At 40.3% G+C, this 21,457-nt stretch overlaps 1 protein-coding gene across 2 annotated transcripts in view; it reads right to left on the reverse strand.

Annotated features, from left to right (window-relative positions):
* Positions 1 to 7,160: 7,160 nt before the first annotated feature.
* The window catches only part of onecut2 (one cut homeobox 2), a 43,281-nt gene continuing 28,984 nt past the window's right edge, over positions 7,161 to 21,457 (reverse strand). For both annotated transcript variants that reach the window (XM_010737093.3, XM_019265461.2), the window contains one exon: positions 7,161 to 20,095. In XM_010737093.3, coding sequence (XP_010735395.2) covers positions 19,806 to 20,095 — 290 coding nt within the window. In that variant the 3' untranslated portion in view covers positions 7,161 to 19,805. The remainder of the gene's footprint in view (positions 20,096 to 21,457) is intronic.

Consider the following 21,457-nt stretch of genomic DNA (forward strand, 5'->3'; position numbering starts at 1 on the left):
AAACTTCAATGAACAACAAAACTTTAATGACTAAAAGCAGCAATTATAGTATTAATAATATATGTAGTGGACACCGTGCTGGACCACAGCAGCAGCCACAATCCATGAGAACCTGCGAGACAGTAAAGCACAAAATCTACATGCATTAATGAGACATGAACGTTTACAGGTGGAGAGAGAAGAAGAGGACGGTTCAGGACTCACCTGAGACAGAACTAGAGAAATAATATCTATCAAAAAGGAACTGTTCAGAGAGGAGGAGCACTGAGACTGAAGGAGGACCCCTCGTGTGTTCTGGTTGATGTCCTCGGTACATCTAAGAGTGGAGCTGTAGAGGATCTGAGGGATCTTCTAGGTACAGATCTAATGAGCATGTCTGAGAACATGTGAAAGTGGTTTGTCCATTCCGGGCTTCTGTAGAAACATGGTGGGCTCCGTGGAAGAGGACCTGCCTGTAGATTATTAGTTGTATTATTTTCAGGTGATTAAAGACTAATGAAAACATAATCATGCATCTTTTTCTCCTCCTCCTATCAGCCTCCTCCCCCTCTCTCCCTCCTCCCTCTTATCTTTTCCAATCTTCTGTCCTCCCCCCTTCCTCACACCCCTCTTTCCACCCCCCATTTTCTCTCCTTTTCCAATCTTTCCCTCATCTATCCGGCTCTGTCCCCCTCTCCCCTCCACACCTTCCCATTCATTCCTATCTCGTTCCTTCTCCCCTCCCCTCCACCTCTCCTCCCCCGCCCTCTCCCTCCATCTTTTTTTTTTTCCCCAGCAGTCCCCTGCGGTGTTGCAATCACCTCTGCTGCTGTTGATTAAGCTGAGAGAGATTGGCTGTCCACGACCCAATAACCCCTGAGGGCGCCGGGCTGGGCGCCTCCTCCTCCCCTCCTCCTCCCCCTGCATCTGAGCCAGCTACAATCTCTCCTTTCATTTTATTTTCTTCATTTGTTTTCTCCTTCCTCCTGTCCACCTCTCCTTTACCCCTTTCCTCCTGTATCCTTGCCTCCTCTCTCCTCCTTCTCTTGTCTCTTTTCCCAAATATTCGATCTTACCTCTTCTCTTTCCGGCTCCTCCTCATCCTACTCTCCTTGTCTCCTCTTCTGTTCTTTCCTTGTTTCCTCTCCTCTCATTTCGGCCCAATTCCAATCCAAATCTCACATTCGCAGCTGTGGAGGGTCTCCTTAGAGGGAGGGTATCGATACCTCACCTCTCTCTGATGGAAACAGGAACATTCTTTGCACGAGTGAGTTTCTAAACATCAATGTTTACATTCAATAAATCAGAGACTTCGTATTTCTTACCGTCGTGCTTCAGTTCCTTAACGATAAAGCTGTTATTACTGTTATTCTAATAAATATTCATCCAGATGAGGATGTTATACACATCATAGACAAAGAATGACATTTATGGCACAGTGAGCTTGTGAAGAAATGAAAACTCTCACACTTCTTTGGCTCGATCAGATGTCACATTTGTAGGTAAGTGAGTGTTGTGTCTCCATCCAGGACACAAAAGAGGAGCTGCTCATGTGTAATCCTGCATCGATGCAGAACTGATGCTGACGTCTGCTTTTATCTCGTTGTTTTCGAATAATGTGGCGGACCCCTCCATGCAAACAGAGGATAGAGAGTAGGATTCTCCTCTAACCTTCTTTCTTTCCTTTCATCTCTCCTCCTCCTCTCTTTCCACTCATCTCTTCTTTTCTTTTTCTTTTTTTTACCTCCCACCTTTCCTCACATTCCCTCCTCTCTTTGAGCGCTCACACACTTCTACATTTGTAGTGTAACAAAATATTCTCAACTCAAAGGTCCACTTACTGGCTTTTTTTGTGTGTGTGTGTTTTCATCCACATTGACCAGGAGACGTCATGCATTTACAAGCAAATGACATTTAATATTAATCACCACATAACTGCTCAGTAGAAACATAAACCTGGACTTTACCTTTAAATATAAATATAGATATATAAATGTATAAATACAAATATTACTTATCCGCTGAAGAGCCACACCACACAAGTCTCAGGTTGTAGCTTCTTCAGTGTAGAGGTTTAGAAGCTGCCTTGTTTTTATCCTGCCTCTCTGTGTGGTCACAGATGATCTGACAGACAGCACTGCAGCGTTTGGACAGACTCGTCCTGACTGATGACATTTTAGACAGACAAGAACACCCTGAGCTCTGACCTCTGCTGCTCCTCTGTCCTCTCCCATCTTTCCTCTCCTCCACTCATGGCCTTGTTTCCTCTCTACCTTCTCCTCACCTTTCATCTCCTCATCTGCTTTCTTTCCATCATTCTACTCCTCCTCTTCTACTGCTGCTGTTCCTCTCTTTTCTCTTTTCAAAACTCTTCTCTGAAATTTTCTAATCTTTGCTTTTGACTCTGTCTGTTGGCCAGCTCAGGGGGGGGAGGGCTGTTCAGGACGCAAGGTGTGTGTGTGTGTGTGTGTGTGTGTGTGTGTGTGTGTGTGTGTGTGTGTGTGTGTGTTGTGGTGACTGCAGGCTGCTAGTAATTGAAAAGCCGGGACGGCAGCGCCTGCAACCCTTGTGACCTCCTATTGAGAGAACGACCATTGATTTCTACAGAGAGAGAGAGAGAATTAAAAAAAATGGGAGAACAGAGAGGGAGAAGAATGGAAGGCAAGAGGGGCGACAAGGGGAAGAAATAGGGAATTAGTGAAAAGTAAAGGAGAACAATAGAGGAAAACTGGGAAGGATACAAGGACGAGAGGGAAGGAAGACAAAGGAAGGAAGGACGGACACAGACAAACAGAGAGGAGGGGAGAAAAATGAAAAATAGCAGGAGGAGAAAAATGAGAGGTGATAGATGAGGTGGGGAAAGAGAGAAGAATGAAAGGAAATAATTAAACCGTGGAAAGGAGTGAAGTGAAATTCAGGAGAGGAAAGAGAAAGTGAGGGAAAGATGGAGAGGAGAGAAGGAAGCAGAAGGCGTGAAAGAAGAGGGCATCCCTGCTAACTCAGCAAAATAAAAAAATGACTAAAACAGTCACTTTTTGTGGCTGTTTTAGGCATGTAGGAGGCACACCTTCATGTTTCTTATTCTGTGGTCTGTCTTTTTTTTCCCCAATGCATTGTCTTGTGTGAGTGGATCTATTAGATCATTTTATGCAGAAAGATGGTGATGTGTCAGCATTTTCTATCTACACAAAAGCAGCTTGGACCTGTAGATTAGAGACTCTGTTCAGGACAAATAAGCATGTCTCTCTGTCTTGGTCTGTCCTCCACAGGACTTCAAACCCGACCAGGATCGTTTGGAACATTTAGCCCCGCAGACTTAGATTTGGTTGTTTTTCCTGGTTTAGGTGCTTCTAAATGTGTAAATATCCTCTCTATTTCCCTTTTGTCACTGGCAGTTTGCACAAGGTGTTTTATTTTGAAAATCAGCCTGATTGTCTATGCTGTTCCTGTGTTTAGCTTCTGGTCAGCTTGAGATGCGCCACTTCTGAACTGGGCCACAGCGGGGCCAGTGGGGCTTTGAAACATTGACTAGAGTGAACGCATACAACTCCAGTTGCCACGGCGCACATGGAACACGTTACATCGTTGCCTGATGGAATAAGACACAAATGCAAGAAATATATTTGACAGCACTCTCTCTACTTGAACTTAAAGTTTGTGTAAAGTAAGAAATTAATGTGTTCTGAGTTTGTCAGGCCAAATTATGAAATTAGGCGTCAAAATCAGGTGAAAATGAATTCTCAGCTCCAGGACTGTGGGGGCGTGTCCGCTGAATGTGCTGAAGCCACGCCCACTCACGGGAGCAGTCAAGCAGCCATTTTGAAGCGACTGAAATGTCAGATGAGTTCAGAAATTGACACGAATAACTTTGAAACACTATGAACGCAAGATTAATTCATCTCTATCTCTGTTAGGGGTGCAGGGAAATGCTCAGGGTGGCCTCAGCGTGTCATCGAGCCACCCTTTAAGGACCGCCCACAAAATTCCTGACTGAAAACTGGTGAAAAACTGTTTTAACTCTAACTCCACATTTCTGTAACATATGATTCAAAGTCTTTTCACATGTTTTCACCAACTATTTTCAACATATTTAATGTGTTTTGAAAGAAATCTCAGAAATGTCTTTACACAGACTTTAAAGGTCCAGTTTGACAGATTTCAGGAGCTTTACAGAATATAGCAGAACTGAATATAATATGCATGTTTTCATTTACATACAATCATCTAAAAAATAAGAATCATTATGTTTTTATTATCATAGAATGAATCTTTATATCTACAGATGCCATGAGTCTTCTTGCACCATGTTTCTACAGTAGCCCAGAACATTTAAGCTCCATCATAAAGAACTGGGCAGCTGTTGAGTGGGCAAACCAGGCTTCCCTAATTTTTTCTTGAATTTCTTTATATAAGTGTGTGTAGTACAAACAGTCCCATGCTTCTGTTTCACAAAGTAATCCAATGAGTGTGATTTGCTGTTGCCAGGTTCCCCACGTTGTGCCTCGGGGGTGACTTTGAGTCTTCGAGTATCACGATGGGCAGAAAACTCACAATGAACATCACCCACTGTATCTGTATGTGAGATGTAAAGAATTAGTCCAGGATATTTAATAAATGAAGTTAATGAAGACCAACATTTTACAAACGTTTAAAGTGAGTTGCCCGTCAGTTTCCCACCCTTTGTCATCCTTATCAGGCATCTGACCCACAGGTAATAGAAAGACAATGTCAAAAGATTAACAGCTACAGAATGGACTGCTGTTTCCCTGGCAACAAAGAGAGGAGCGGGAGGCTGGGATGGGGTGATTAAAAGGGGAGAGGAGGAGGAGGAGGAGGAGGAGGAGACGGGGGAGTTTAAAGGAGAGAAGTGACGAGGTGGATTGATGAGAGGAGATGGATGCTGGGATGATTACACCGAAAAAAAAACAGAGTAGAGGGAGAAGAGTGACACGGAGAGGAGAAAAGAATGAAGGGACATGAGATGTGGAGGGAGACAGGGAAGAAGATAGAGTCATTAGAGACAGAGAGGAAAAAAATAGATGGATTGATGGATGGAGTGGTTAAAAAGAAGGGAGGGGAAATGAGCAGGTGAGAGAAAAGACTGACAAGAAAATATTGGCAGATGAAACTTTGAAGATCTCTGTAGGGAAATTATTTGGCAGCAGCAAACTGAGAAAAATATGAAGGTAAAGAAGAGAACAAACAAACATGTTGTCCTCGTTCTTTGCTGCGTTAACGACAAGAGTCCGTACAAATGTTCCCCTGTTGCGGCGTTCCAACCATCTCTCCTCAAAATTATGTTTTTATTCAACTTATTTGTTTTCCTAATTACATTGTGGTGTCAGACGTAATTGCTAGTTGGGTTATGTTCACGGGCAATGTTGTTGTCTAGTGAATGACTCACTACATTTATACTGCACACATATGGATGGTGAGCATACAAAGCACATAGGGTCTTAACGCCAGAGACTGAAGTTTGTTTCCTGACCAGGTGGTTAGGGTTAGGTAGCATGAGCACTGTGGTTAAGGTTAGGGAAAGATCATGGTTTCCATGAAATACTAATAAACATGCTGTGTTTTAAGTCTCTGGTGATATTTTCTGTATTAAACCAGACCACCATCTTTCGCTTACTTTATCCAAGTGCGGCCGGTGCTGAAACATAACCAATGCTGTAGTCTCAATAGATTGCAGATATCGTACTGCTAAGATTGGATATTTTGGCAGAAAAATAAAATTTGTTGTCAGTGAACATTTTGCTGATGTTCAGTTGGCATTATGTTTCCTCAAAATGTATTTGCTGTTGCCAACAGTCCAAATGTCAAAGTTGTGACAGGCTGATTTAACAAAAGATGTCCTGAGAGGAAGATCCTGTTTCACTTCCTGGAAGCTGGTCACCTTTGTCATCATCCAGTTTGTCAAATTTGGCAGCATTAATGAAATTCAGAAGGCACTGAATCACATTGTGTCACTTCTACTATAAAATACACTGACGTGTCATCAGGTGAATGGTGCTTCTGTCATTCCCACTCTGCACCCTGTACACCTGTTCTAACTCTGTTCGAACATTTTATGGCAATTTAAGTCAGACACCACCGACTATTTGACTGATTTTGGTGAAACTGGATCATATTTTCACCGACTATTTGACTGATTTTGGTGAAACTGGATCATATTTTAATGTTGTGCTTTTCCCTCTGATGTCTTTTGGCTGCTCCACCTCAACTCTCTGTAATTTACAGAATTTCCTGATGGACAGTAAAGTAAACTGCTGCAAACTGTAGCTGCTGTTAGATAATGTTAGCTCAGAAAGATGAGTTTTTTTAGACCTGGGATGCAGCGGAATGCTGACAGGGAGCTAAGCCAGTGTCATGCCAGAACCGGAACTGGACATGCAAGCAATTTAACTAGGCTCAGCAAGCCTCTATGGATATAAAGACAGGGGCAAAGAGGACATTGATGGAGGAAAATAAAAAAAGAAAAGCAGAGAGTGACCAAGCAAGAAGCCGCTGGACAAGAGTAAATGTGGGACTGACTTTTAGTGGTTGTTGAGAGCTTGGTGAAATAAAAGCTGAAAGACAGACGCTGAGCTGGGCTGACTGCTGCTGGACTAGTCAGTAATATTAGCTGCTGCTATGTCTGCTGTTGTTGACCTTGCTTGAGAACAAATACACATAGACTGCTGTCCATATTTACCACAGTGGTATTACACTCTAAAACTGGGGCCACTAAATTATAAAAATACCTATTTCTATGTAATGTTGCTTTAAGTGTAAATAGGTTTTTTTATATGAAGACATAAAATAAATAATCCAACATGTTTTCACTTGCAACTCGTCTGCAGAAACGACAGTTATGCTTAATGCCAGTATGTCAAGTTAGCAAAGATTAATGTGCATCATCCTTAAGAAGCTTTTCTGAGAAACACTTTACATTGTATGGGTTTAAACTGTCTGCCACTGTCAGCTTGAGGCCTTCTTTTATTGGCGGCTCTTCTGCTGGTAGAATATGGACTACAAACCTGTTTATCGAAACATTGTTTGTGATCTTGGTGGAATGTAACTAAGTCTTATTACATTTCAGATAGAAATATTGTACTTTTGAATCTATTAAACCGTTTAAACCTGTGATTGTGTGTTTCCCATCGGGGCATTTTTAGTAGAGAAAAAATAAAACAGGAGGATAAGTTGTACATGGATAAGACCATTGTGATTTATTTATTGACTTTTTTTTTCTTCTTTTATACATAGAGTGGAACAACATTAATTCTTCAAATGTCTCCTTCATGTTTGATCATCGTTTTATTCCACACCACAAGTTTTTAGTCACTTCTCTTTTTCTGTTCCAACCAAATGTAGAAAATAAAAATGCATCATTTGATTTTTGATTACTGAATGACAACCATGAAAGAAAAAAAAAGAGAGAAAGAAAAAGAAAAGAGAAAAAGAGTCAATCAACGGAAAGGAATGAAATATTGTTTGGGGTTAGGTGAGGGGTTTTTTTGGCGGCAGAGTGAAACAATTCTGGATGTTTTGGGGAGGAAACAGTGTGAATGATTGATCATGTTGAGCTCAGGAGAAGCCTGTTGTGAAGCCTTCAGATGCCCACAGTAACTGAAAAAGTGGACTGATTGTGATTTTGTTCATAAACTGAACAAATCTGCCACTTTGACCTTTGGCGCCTCACTGTCGTGGTTGCTGATGTCAGAATCAAAACCCTTTTTGTTTTCTCCTCTCTGTAACTTTAAGTGGGAAATGCAGTTGAATGCATACATACTGTATATATATTGATTTAATCTGATTTGTTAAGTACGGAGCCCCAGAGGTTCTGAAACATTCTGATGATTATGTAAGTTAATATCTTAAAAAATATCATCTTACAGGACTACAGGTGTTCCTCAGTTAAGCTACTTTAGTCACAGCATGACTGTAATGTTGTCAGATATATTTCTGTTGCAGCCCTGTGGATGATCTTACACTGACACTGACATCTAGACATTAGGCTACAATCATTTATCAACAGAAAGGTCTAGAAATGAAGCGTGAAAGAAGTTTACCATGAGCGACTGTGCCAGATGGCTGCTTCAGATGTTGATTATTTAAATTAGTGCATTAGTCTTTGTCCTCAAATTCATCTGGAAACCTTGCAAATTGTAAGTCCATTTATTTAATTTTCAAAATATATTCCAATCATAAAAACACAAGTTCAGATGTTGTTTGATGCTCTGAAGCTAACCACTTATGGAAGACAAGACAAGACAAGACAAGACTGAAGTGCTCTCTAACCTACACTAGTTCTCTTTAACTAACACTGCATTAGCTTTAATACAAACAGAAAAACACTGATGGATTCATTTTGGCCTTTGGTTAAGCTTGTTGATCTTAAAAATTCAGCCCCACTTAAACACTGATTTAACTTTAGCATCATTTTTTTTTCTGATCATTCTTTTCATTTTAATAAAGCTAACTGAGTTGCTGAGGGCCATTTGTGATTTGTTCTCTCTTGTTCTTGCCAGTAAAAATGTTCTTGTTTTTTTGGTTGGATGCTGACGTAACTTAAATCCAGATGAGAAATTGTTCTCTGGCCCATTTGTTCTCTTTTTTGTGTTGTTTGATTGCAGACTGTTGATTGATTAAACCTATTTGGAATTTTCAGGTTCAGGAGCTGGTATGTACAGGAATGACTCTGGACAAAGCTTGAATGGGCAAAAATTAAAGCAGATCAGAGCTGAGCCATGTTGTGTCTGAAGAGTGCCAGCAGTTACTGTCATTCATCGACTAACAATCTTTTCCTTTCTCACTTTAAATTCAGTCAGAACCATCTCACTGGCACTGTCACAGGAATGGCGGGGTCCAAATTAGTTAACAAATGTACCCGTAAACTAAACTATCGGTATCATCGATGCTGACGCTTCACCCTCTGAATTTGATTGGAAAGGAAACATGCTAGCAAGTTTTATATCAGCAGGTCAGTGGTCATATTAATGCAACTTAAAGTTCTGTCTGAGCTTTGGAAATGAAATGAGAGGATGATAATAATAATCACAATGCATTACTAGCTAATTGTAAATATACTCATGCATAAAATCTGGGGGTATAGCACTGCTGTATGGATAATGCGATGCTAGCATTAGAACACAGGAAGAGAAAGACACCAAAACAAGTATTCAAAAATAGATGCATAAAAATAAAGTGAGACGTGGCTGGATTTAAAATGAAATCGATGGATCAAAGAAGCCGGTATTATTCTGGGCTGAAACAAGTCAATTCTGGCATCATTCCAACAATGTTCCCAATCCCAAAAATATCCACATGAGGGGACAATGACCCCTATAAAAGAACCAGAGACCAAAAAATAAAAAATAAAACAAAATTATAAATCTCTCGATCCTCGGCAGATGGGACAGAGAGGAAACAGTAATACATCAACAAGAAAGAGAGCATAGAAGACGACAAGCATTTTTCATTTTTGGTTTTAGCGCACCTTTTAAACTATTACAAAAAAAAAAATCACAACTTAAAAATGTGTAAAGCTTTTTTAACCACATTTGTTTCTTTCTTTTTAAAGTTACAGTTACCAAAAAAAATAAAAAAAGGGAAGAAGAGCAAGTGAATAATTTATGACATACGCTATTATAACATCATCCTAACACTAGTGTCTATGAGGTATATCTGCAACAGTTTGGTAAAGAGAGCACGGTCTGCGCACAACTCACAGAAGTTTGTCTCCATGTTGTTTTTTCATCATTTAAAGCTTTGCAACCATTTGAAGAAAGAGAAGAAAGGAAAACAGGAAGGAGCTGCATTTCCACCAAAGGTTCAAATATTTACAGAGATACTTAATCATATCATGAAACAATTTAATAGTGATGGTGAGAAAAACCAAACAATTTTGTCCCTTTTGGCCTACTGTATTTACAGAAAGTCAAAGAGCCAAAAGTTTCTCACTCTCAGCTATTCCATTGTGCTGCTCAAACAAGCTTTAAGCAAACATAGGATTATTTTAAAGGACATTTCTGGTATTCTACACTTTTCAGTCAATGCAGCTGCAGTTTCATCATTTCAGATCTGTGTATAAACACCAGCAAAATCAGATTCGACAGCTGTGAGAAGATGATTAGATCTGGGCTGCAAAGAACTGAAAAAAACACAAAAAAAAAACAGACCTTTCCGGTGGAAGCCCAGCTCAGAAAGAAGAGAGAAGAGAAGAGTTGAACAGAACAGGAAGCCTTTGGTAATTCACTCTGGATTTCTTTGTGTTGATTGCATGGCAAAGTACCAGAAATCGGAGAGGAAATCAGAGAGGTATTTCTTTTTTCACAGGAATAGAAAGTTTACAGCACAATAGAAAGATCTAGACTTTGCTTTGGTTCAAGCAAGGCACTCATCCAAGGTTATCTCGTACTTTGCAACAAAAGCTCTCTCTACGTCTTTGTTTTTGAAGTGGCCTGGTTTGGGAAAGCAAAGTGCTACAGCAGGTGTCTGTCCGGCTCAACCCTGGACTGTAACCAGAAAATGCCACGGGTTTGTTGTCATTTGGCTTCCCTGTTTAATTTTTAAACACTGGGAAGAAGGGAAGCCAAATGGCACCGCTTGATGATAGATCCCAGGCAACTAATCCTACTTGCATATTGCTGTTTGTCGATGGTGTTTCATTAATCGAATGAAATGATTTCATAGACAGTAGCATGTCTTCTAAGTGTTGTCACCCTTTGCAACACAAGATGTGACTCCTTCGCCTTAAAATGTGATCACTACAAGGTCCGTGGAATATTTGAGTACTGTGTTTTTGGATTCGTGGGACACACAAAGCAGAACCACAATCTTTCCCAGCAATTCAGATTTTGATTTCCAGATTTTTTCATCATTTGTGTTTTGAGGACGTTTTGCACTGAAACAAGAGCTGAGGATTGTTGTGAGCTTTTTGGGATGTCCTGTTAAATGTACTGCTTGAGGATTTTTAGCCATGGTCATGTTTGTGCCATAGATCTCTAGGGGTATCAATATTGGTTTGACGGTTGGTTGGTCTATCACATTGGTCAAGATTGAAATATGTAAAAAAGTATTAAATGGACAGCAGTAAGATTTGGGACAGATATTCAAGGTCTCCACAGGATAAGTCGGCAGAACGTTGGTGATCCTCATACTTTTAATGCAGCAGGTCAAACTTTCTATAACATTTCTAAACTTCAGCATTTTGTATTGGCTTTGTGATGTTTTTGTGCTAGCATTTAGCTAAAAGCAGTTTCTGGTAGGACTCAATACGGTTCTTCTTTGAATTGGACTTTTCAGACAATTATAAAGCTCTGCAAGAAGTTTCCCACCGCTCAAACAGAAAAGTTCAGCCTTGAGCTCAAAGGGCCAGACTAGTGTTGCATCACTGTGGTTGCCACGCAGCACAAAGCAATCAGTCATCTAATTACTGTTAACAAGATAGGGTGAAGTAGAAAAAAGGGGACAACGTTGTTGGAAATAAAAATAGCCCAGAGGAAACTTTCAGCTAATGAAGAAACTTTCATCCTGCACCTTTGTCTGCTGTCAGCACCACAAAACTTCAGCTACCATTGAGGCTTCAAGAATCCACAGTTTTTATGTTTCAGTGCAAAACAGAATTTTTGCATCTCAAAGTGTGGAGGTGTTGTCACACATCAAACAAAGTGCTCGTCAGATGATATAGCATCATTACATGACATCATCAACTCCCTCTCCTGTGGCAGAATTTAAAAATTCTGTGACAGCCGACTTTTCTTGCAGTAGTGTGGCCGGTGTGAACACTTTTGTCTTTGCTGTGCTACCTAGCTGGTTTGAAGCATTCTGAGGTTTTAAAAATCGACTTTTCTTCCTCAGCGGTTCCACATTTGATCTTCATTAGTTACTTGTCACATTCCCATTGTATGGATCATCTTTCTAGCTAGCTCTAGCATTTTCATCTAAGTTTGGGGTTCTTTTTCTTTCCAGAAGCTTTTTTTCTTTGTCATATTGCTGAATTTGAAATGCAATCGGCCTCTGCTCTAACACTTGTTGCAGAAAAAATGTAGAATTGTGTATTTCTGCTCGCGAACCCTGCTACACCTGCCTCTTTCCCCTTCACACTTATTCTTTTAGAGGATAAGAGACAATGCAAGGCCAAGAGAGAGAGGGAAGGGAAAAGAGAGAAAGAGGAAGGAGAAAGTAGAAAAGAAGACAAAATGTGGCGTCATTAAGAAGAGAGAGCACAAAAGCATGGAGCTGAGCGCAGACCGTACTGAAGAGGACAAAAATCTTTGGTTTCTTTGGTTTCATCAACACGATTAAAAGGACAAATGGAAAGTCAGTGAGGTAGCCTCTCTGGTTCTCACTATTGAAATAGAAAGTTTTTTTTTTCTTTTTACATACACACGAAGTCAGTCTTGGAAGCAGCTAGCTTTAAGGGACTCCTCAGTTTTCCTTCCTAACGAGTGAAACAAGTCGGTGTGTTTGCATTCACGCAGTCACACACACGCACACACACACACACACACCCCAATATCCTGGTAACAAATATTTTACTGTTGAGGTGGTGTGTGTTAACACCACGTCTTGTGTACAATAACCTGGATAAGCTCTTATTCTGACACAGAGAACTAAAAAAAAGTCTCCAACTTAACAAAACAGTTCAAGAAAGTATTTTTCTCCTGATCGCAACAAGTCAAAAATTCAGAGATCATCGAAATGTTTTTGACAGCTTGTTGCGTTTGTAAGTAAAAACTGTCTTGGTTGTGCACAGGAAACTTAACACCCTATTTTAGCTCCTTTACGAATGCAAAAGATGTGAAAGCAATCCCTGACACACCCTGACAAAATTACTGTATTTCTTCTAGAAATGGGAAAACAACTTCTGTTGCAATGCTCTAATGGGACAAGGATCAATAGTTTAATAAAGTGACTGTACATGTAATTTAATGAGTCAAAAAAAGTGGATTTAGTGTTAACTTTACTCTTTAAAGTTTCTGCTGTGCAAAAAAAAATATTATTTTAAATGTACGAATAAGATCTTAACCAGGGTTTGAGCTGCGCGGATGTAAACACACAGTTTATTGGCCTCTCAAGGATTCCAGTTATCTTTGGTGAGTCAGTTTATATCAACGTGTGGACCTTTACTTCACCTGATCAAGTGTCACTAGAACATCAGTCTGAAATTCATTGCTTGTTCAACAATGGTTAGCAGGATGCAAAGAAATTAAGAAAAGCAACCAATAAATTAGCCATAAAAATCACAAGGAGGAAAAAAGAAAAACAGATGCAGTGCTCATCATTCAGTAGGCTATTATTTCTCATAAAAAGATTGTTTTCATTTTCGAAAAAAAAAAGAGAAATCATTACCAGGACAAAAACAAACAAACAAACAAAAAACTAGATTGGCTAGACAGTGAGAGCAAGTGTTGACATTCAGAAGTACGCGAGTCTAATCTGACATTCCTACATTGTTCTGTCATTAAGTCTACACATTCATAAAACAACATTTCATTTGCTTTTTAAAGTAAAGCTAACTAAGAATAAATTAACAGGCCTGGCATAAGCACTGCATCTTTGATGCAACTAACATTCTTAAATACTCATAAATATTCATCGAAAAACAATTACATCTAATTAAATAACATTAAATTATTGAGTACAAAACTAGTGTGTTCTAAAACACCTCATAAATAAATACAGCATTGAACAGAAAAAGAAAAGGGAACATACAATGTAAACTTTGGCAAAAGCTAATCATCATCAAGGGTAAAAGGGTTCAGAGGGAGATTTGGCAACAAAATTTGTTCGCTTAAATTAATTGCAAAATTACATAAATTACATTAAATAAAAAAAGAAATCACATATTGCAAAAACCTAGGAAGGAACATAGTCGTAATAGTAGACACTTAAGTATTGGCAAATAATTTTTTAAGTACTTAAAACAAACAAGCAATGAAAACCTCTTTGGGACAGTTTTTTGGTTTCATACCCATTCTTTTTTTTTTTTGGTTTGGCAGGTTTAGCCTGTGTTACATCCAGACAGAACTGCAAGTGGGAATGGAAAATGGCCGCCCACTCCCTGAACCGTAAACCACACCCCTCCGTTGGGCGTGGTCAGCAGGATGGAGGTTCAGGTGGGCGGATGATTTCTTTGGACTAGAAGCTTTACATACAGAAAGAGAGAGAGAAAACTAAAGGATAAAGCTATTTGACCGATATTTTAGCAGTTTCTCTCAGCGGGTGTAGTATTTTTTGGTTTTGTTTCATTTATTGTCGTTGTATATATGGAGCAGCAGCATGGTTTCTCCCCCCTAAAGAACAAGCTAACTAGGGTTGTTAGCAGTGGACAGTTAGTATGTCCAGTGGTCGCTCTCTCTGTGAGGCTCCTCCTCCAGCATGGCAATGCAGGTTATAACAAACTGTGGTGTTATGATAGATAACTTTTGTCCACCTTTTAAAACTTTCCACCCAAACTAGCAGTGCTTTTTTTTTTTTGTTAGCCAAGACTCAAATAAACAGACTTTGATTCTCTGGATTGCACCCTGATTAATTGCTTGGTTAGGTGTCACGTCGCTGATATTGAAATTTAGAAATTGAATTTGAATTTGAAGAATCCATTTGATTCCTTTGTAAAACAGGCTGAGTTGGTTTCTACTAAGTTTGGGTTGAAAAGTCATAACTTCGAGACGGTGAGTTAACAACACTATGAGTGACTTAAACAAACTGGTCGCCCTAGATCACAGATTCAAGATCTGCTTTAGACTCTTGAAGAGGTATGGGGGGAAAAAACGAAAAGGTGTGAGTGTGCTACTGTTAGTACAGCAAAAAATCTTTGGTATGCACTGTACGTTTCACATAGCATTACATTGTCACTCTCTCCGCAGTAGTAAGTGCGCCGGACAACAGTCGGCTCAACGTGAATAAAAGTAGCTTGTTTGAATCCTCAGACCTGGTGGAAGCAAAGATGGAAGCATTGGAAAAACAGTCAACGACTGGTTGATGTTTCTTCACGACGCTTCCAGCTCGAATGTGTCATATTGTATGGATGCAAAGCAGGGAAAATAAACTCACATAAACCAACCCTTTACTGTTGTCTGGCAACTTTTGTTACTACTGCCGGAGATTGTTGGAGGTAGACTTTGTCCTGTGGAGTAATGACTCATGGTGGTGGAAAGAAAAATACAAAACAGTGGCCATCTCAGAAACTTCCAAATATTTTTCTCTTTTTGACCATCAGAAGTTTGTGGCCAAGTTTGTGGGTGTGAAGGATTTATTACTACAATGGCTGCATGTGTTGACGCCATGCCGGAGGAATGAGCAACCTCAAAATACCAGATATATACAGTTTAGCTTTGAAAGATACTGTACAGACCTAAGTGAGTGTCTGCTGTGGGGTAGATATCCGCCAGCCTACAAGCGGAATACTGGCTATCCCGAAAGAAATTGTGATTTGACATCCTTGCTAAGTTTAATAAAGGTAGAGGGATGAAGGAAAGGCTGCTCGCTTAAAGGTTAAAGGGCAAACAAGCCTTATTAGCCTACATGCTAACTCAACAACAGATGTAGCTGTAAAATTTCTTGTGAAAAATATTAAAAACCCACAGCACACCTCTTCAGGTGTAGGTGTGTGCTGGTCAGCAAAAGTTGTGATTTTCCTTTTCGGGGGGAGAAGAACTGCTACTGGAGTTAACGGTGAATCTTTGGTTTGTTAGCTGATGAGGTTTCTGTTGTTCTTTTAACCATTTTTTTACTTTGAAAAACTGCATAGGCACACGTTAAAGACACTCTTCAACCGTGAGAGACACATTAATGTTCTGCCTTTTTTTGGGGGGCCGGAGGGAAGAAAATGGTCGACGGCGTCCTCCGTTGGTTCCTTCCCTCCTTCCCGTGTGGTTTTACCCTTTTCAGTCCCCAACTTACTTCCCCTTAAAGATGGCCTGACGCAACATCAGGCAGAACAAAGCTACTTCTCCGCTCCCATGATGTCATCCTTCCTTACATCCTCCCTCCTTCTCGTTGTCGTCGTCCTCCATCCTCGACATCGTCGCCACCACTCTTTTTTTTTTGTTTTTTTTTTGTTCTCATTTTTTGGTAATAATTCTCTTCCATCTTCAGTTTTTTCCCGTTTGTTGGAACAGTTAGGTGCAGAAAAAGGTTTTCTTTGGTTTCGATTTGTCAATAAATAGAAAAAGTCTCAAGTGTCCATTTTTTATTTTAAATCGTTCTTAAAGCCTTTGGCTTGCCTCTAACCAGGCCGGTACTCAGCCTGGTGTTTCTAAGGAGCAGGGGCTGCTGACTGACGCCTTTCCTTTGGTTTTGTTTCTTTTTTTGGTTCGATAGCTTGAGTGAGAGATGATTGATGAGGTGATTGCAGATGGTAAAGACTGTTTAAACAGAGTAGGAGGTGGTGGCGGTTGAGGTTTTTTGGGTGCGTTAGTATTTACATCATGTGTAAAGGCTGTACAGTGTGACGGTATCAAACTAAAATCAGTGAGCGTTGTGGGATTTGGTAGTGATGGATTCTTGGTGAAGTTTGTAAGAACACAAAGACAGTCAGACAGACACGCAGAGAAACTCAGTCCATCTGTCTGTCTGCAGTCCTTTTTACCAAGCATCCAACTCTCCTACGCTGCCAATAAATTATATTTTGAGTTTCATCTCAAGTTTTGTCCTCAAAGATTTTGTTGAGTTGTCTGAATATGACTTTATTAAAATGATTTGTTTGCAGCGTTGATACCTGTCTTTCTGTTTTCCAGGCCGCTGACCCTCTGAAAGAGACGGACCTGCCAGGCATCGTCTTTAGATTGTCCTCTTTAACTATTACAAAGGCCCTGATCCGCCTGGACAGTTCGTCCTCCGAAGGTTCAGACGGTTAACTGGTTTTGCTGTTGTTTGTGTCTGTTACTAGGTGTTTTAAAAGTTTGTGGTTTGTTTTGGGGGTTTTATGATGGCAGCAGTATCGGTTTCCAAAAAGGATCTTAGTTCTACAGCTGGATTTACACCAAAAGGTAAAAGTCTAAGGCTTCGAGCAAGGTTCAGCCAAGAACTTCTTCAGCAATGATAAACCAACACAGTCAAAAGTTTGTGTAATATGCGCAAACTCTTGACACTCTTGTCACTAGAAGATTTTGATCTTCCAGATCTTCAGATATTAGGGTTTTGGCTAAGGTAAGGATTTGGGTTTTGATCATGTTAGCTAAACTAACTATACATCCCTCCGATAAAACTGGAGAGCTGCGCCTGAAAGATTTGGTAATTTTCTGAAACAGACAATCTGACAATCACAAGTGATTGACCAGGTGTGCTGAGGTGTGAAAGTAGGCACGGTTTGAACTTTTCTCTCAAGCTATCTCTTTTCCTTCTTCTCACAGCTACTTCCTCCTATCAGTTATCATGTGTACAACCAAGTCCAACACCATGAATATCATTGAGGAGAGACTGTCCCAGAAGTGTGCACCATTTCCCCCCACCTGTATGATTCATTGGACCTCGTCCCTCTCCATGATGGGGCGGAAGTGGTCATTTGGAACACCTTTGCCTTCAGAATGAGTTGGACATGTTTGCACCACATGGAAGCCTTAAGTGTCAAACTACCTCTTGTTTTGTGCTTTCCGTGCTCATTTCACAAAACGCTGGCAGAAGTGGCTCAAGAAACCAGCATGTGTTTTGTGGTTTGTGCTGATTTACTGGAAGCCCAGAAGCTCTTGATTAAACATGGATCATGTTGAACTTTTTTAATGCTTTGTTATGTATTGTTTGAATTTCTCTGGATGCTATGCTCCGAATGGAATCGACTTTACACAAATCTCAGCGGGGAAGCCTTTTTTGTTTGTGTAAATCCAGGCTGGTCTCTGAAAGAGAGCTGTAGGGAAGAAGCTTGCTTGAGTCTGTGCATTAAACATGATGCCTTTAAATTTCCAATCTACCTTCAGTTCACTATCTTTTGGACCACCAATTTCCTAAAAATGTTTCGGATACAGCTCTCGTCATCAGCAGTGTTAACAGCATCTTTGTTCGAATTGAAAACAAAGATTGTGTTAGTGCTAAGATGCTAGGTGGAAACCGCTGCACTGATGGATGAGTTACCATGTTAACATATGATGGGTGGGTGAAGCCTGGGTAAACTTGCAGCTTAGCTTTGGTTTTGCTGACAATGTTTTGGTCAAGGTGGGAATTTTGGGGAACCTTCAGAAATGACTCTTTAAAGTTGTCTGTGTTTTTGTAAAGCAAGTGTATTTGCTGTGTGTGTGTGTGTGTTTGTACATTTGTACATTACAGCTTGTAACGACAGACCGAATGGATTTCAGCCACTTTTTAGAAAAAATGGTATCCTGAGTTTTCTAAGATGCGAAGACCACTCGGCTTGGCAGAGAGCCCCGGTTCTATTGCAAAGAAAATGTGCTTCAAGATTGTGCTCACGTATGTTGTATATATTCATCTATAATAAACTAATACTCCTCTGAACGCCAAGTATGCTGAGAAAGCTTGTAATTCTACATGTTGGCTCAAATTATGTGGAAAGCTGCGTGTGCCTTGGTGAATGTTTGTGTGTGTGTGTGTGTGTGTGTGTGTATGTGTGTGTATGTGTGTGTGTGTGTGTTTGTGCTTGCATATTTAGCCATTTTTCCTAGCTTTAGGAATCCTCATTGTTCCCTTTAAGGAGTCAAATCATTACATGTTGCTCTTTTTTTTGGTAAAATTAAAGAGTTTTGTCCAAAACAAAAAAGACAGAAATCTCATCATTTTGGGGTTGATTAGGAATTAAAGAAAATAATAATCCATCTACAATCTTGATCATATATATTCCAGAGATCAACTTCATGTAGATGTTTCATGTTTAAAATGAATATAGAACTGTTTGGAAGCTAACTCTTCGATTCTAGTGAACTGACTTTGGTGTTTGTGAACCTGACGGTTAACCCTAACTCCATCTATTACCCAGCCATTTACTTGAACAAAACAGTGAACCCTCAACCAACTGTTTTAAATGAATAAATCATTGTACGTGAGCATCCCAAGCACAGTCTATCCAAGGTCTGTGTTTGTGAGATTTCGTCAAATTATTTCAAAGGTCAAGAATGAATTTTGACGCTCAATCATGGGTATGGTTTCTTTTGACCGAGAAATGCCCAGTCATGCATCTTTGGTTTGGTTAAAGAAAATGTGCAGTCCAACTTCACCTTCAGCTGCACGACCTGACCTCCTTTTGTTTTAAAACCACAATTCAGCTATGAAACCTTCATAATGTGGACTTCCCAAATAGATGCGTCATTGTCATCTTTGGACATTTGAGGGTCAAAATACCACAACATCCTATCCCAGAGCTTCTAGCACATTCTGCAGTCATAAAGCTTTCATTGGTTTCTTGTTTGGTTGGTTGGTTCCTAGCTTATATTGCATAATAGAAAACATACATTGTCTTCTAGTCTTTGGTATTTGGGCTAGCGTGTCAGCTTATTGTCCTAAAGGAGACATCAGCAGTGAAAGTCTATGATTCAAAAGTGTTTTTCCCCCAGTGAGGTTTCTTTGTTTTATAGGTGAGTTATATGTGAGTTTACCCTTCAGCTTCTTTATGGATTTAGAATGAATTTGCAAAAAGGCGGTTAGGCTACAAACAAGTCGTCGCAGTGAGCAGCCCCTCTCTCAGTTTGTCACCCTCGACAAAAGCGAAACAGACAAACAAACAAAAAAATGTAAAAAGTTTGGTTTTCCTCCTCGCTTCGACCAGACGAAACTTCGACCCGCGCCCTCGACCCCCTCCAACCCTCCTCACATCTTCATCGACCCACCCCACCCGAGATCCCCCCCGATCCCTGTCGCTTCCCTTCCCTACCCCCTCCTCGATATCGCTATCATCACGCTTTGGTACAAGTGCTGGACGCCGAAGATTGGCCGCCGGGGCTGGCTCCGTCGTCTGTCCATTTGTCCAGGCTCCGGCGGCGGGCGTTCATGAAGAAGTTGCTGACGGTGGTGAGTTCGAGGCCCAGCTGCTGTGAGATGGTGAGCTGCATCTCCTTGGACGGTCGCTTGTTCTCCTTAAAGATGGCCAGCAGGGTGCGGCGCTGCAGGTCGGTGAAGACCAGCCGCGACTTCTTTGGCGTGCTGTTGCGCTCCTTTGCCGTGTCCTGCTCCTTGCGTTTGCACGCTGCGAGGAGACAGAGAATAAAAGTGTTAGTGCTGTTTGTACTGTTTGTGGACAGTTCCGTGTTATAAGGGGGTTTGGCAGTGTCTTAAATGAAACACAAACAGAAGATGTTGTTGACAGAAGTTCATGTTCCTGTGTACATCTGATATCGGTTTACCTGCTATGTGCTGTCGGTGTGTTTTCCCATTTGATTTGATCTGTTTAGGCTGGTGTGAAAGCTCTCAGTCAAACTATGATGTGGACTATACAACCAGCCTGAGACTGTGGATCTCAGTCCACTTCTAAACAAACTCAGGATATAATGATAGAAAAGATGAACTCCTATTAAAGGGAAACTTCAGTATTTTTCAACATGGATTCTATCTTCCCATGACTGATTGGGACGACATTTTTTTGAAACTGGTCCAGTATTAAGTGACTATTAAGCCAGACTTCGATGTGTCATCCGATTGTTATAATACCTGTCTGCCAACAGAGATAGATTTATCTTTCTTATTATATAGAGTAAGCTCCTTTTTGGTTAACCAGAAATGGCCATTATGACACCATGTTCAAAGCCACCAGACCCCAGAAGTTGCTAAACCAGTGCTGCCTTGATTGGTTAGTTTGCTAGTTTGTGTTATCGCATAACTTTGGTGTTTTATAGATCTGAATTAACATGTTCAGATAGAGTTCAACACCAACCATGAACTGCAAGCTCCCTGGTTTGGAGCTTGGACGGGAAACCTTTGTGACGTGTCACTGCCAATTTCTCTTTCTCTTTCCAATCATCTCTCTTCTGCTGGCTGTCCAATAAAGGCAACAAAAAAGGAGGTGTCTTATATTTGTATCAGTTTCTTCTTAAAAACATGAGTGAAACGTAGCAATTAAACATGGACCATCAGTCTGTCATTATTTATCATAAGGTCCTGTAGCTGTCTCAAATAATACTGCTCTTTTTCTTATTTATTTCTTGGTGAACTCTTTGTGAGATAAAGTCTAACATATAAGGTGTAGTAAAGTTGCAGCATGGCTTACAGTCAGTCAACAGACTTATTATTAGATTTATTATTTACCTCCTCGAGTCTGCTGATCTCTGATGATGCCTACCTGCAACCAATAAGCTATGTATCCAGCCTCTAAACACAGGAAATGTAATAACATAGAAAACATGTTTGGCAGCATATCTGTTTGCACACACCTGTATGTCTCTGTCAACATCAGTATTTATTATTTATCTTTGTCTCTTTTCTGAAGTGAAAAAACGCTTCAGAAGACAGAGATGTGATATTTCAGCTGCGTGGTAAGAAATGGCTGATTTTGGTATGTATGTGGTTACATTACTTGAATCTCATATTGTAGATATTAATATTGTATTATGAA

This window comes from Larimichthys crocea, unplaced genomic scaffold (assembly GCF_000972845.2).
Source record: "Larimichthys crocea isolate SSNF unplaced genomic scaffold, L_crocea_2.0 scaffold82, whole genome shotgun sequence".
Taxonomy (NCBI): domain Eukaryota; kingdom Metazoa; phylum Chordata; class Actinopteri; family Sciaenidae; genus Larimichthys; species Larimichthys crocea.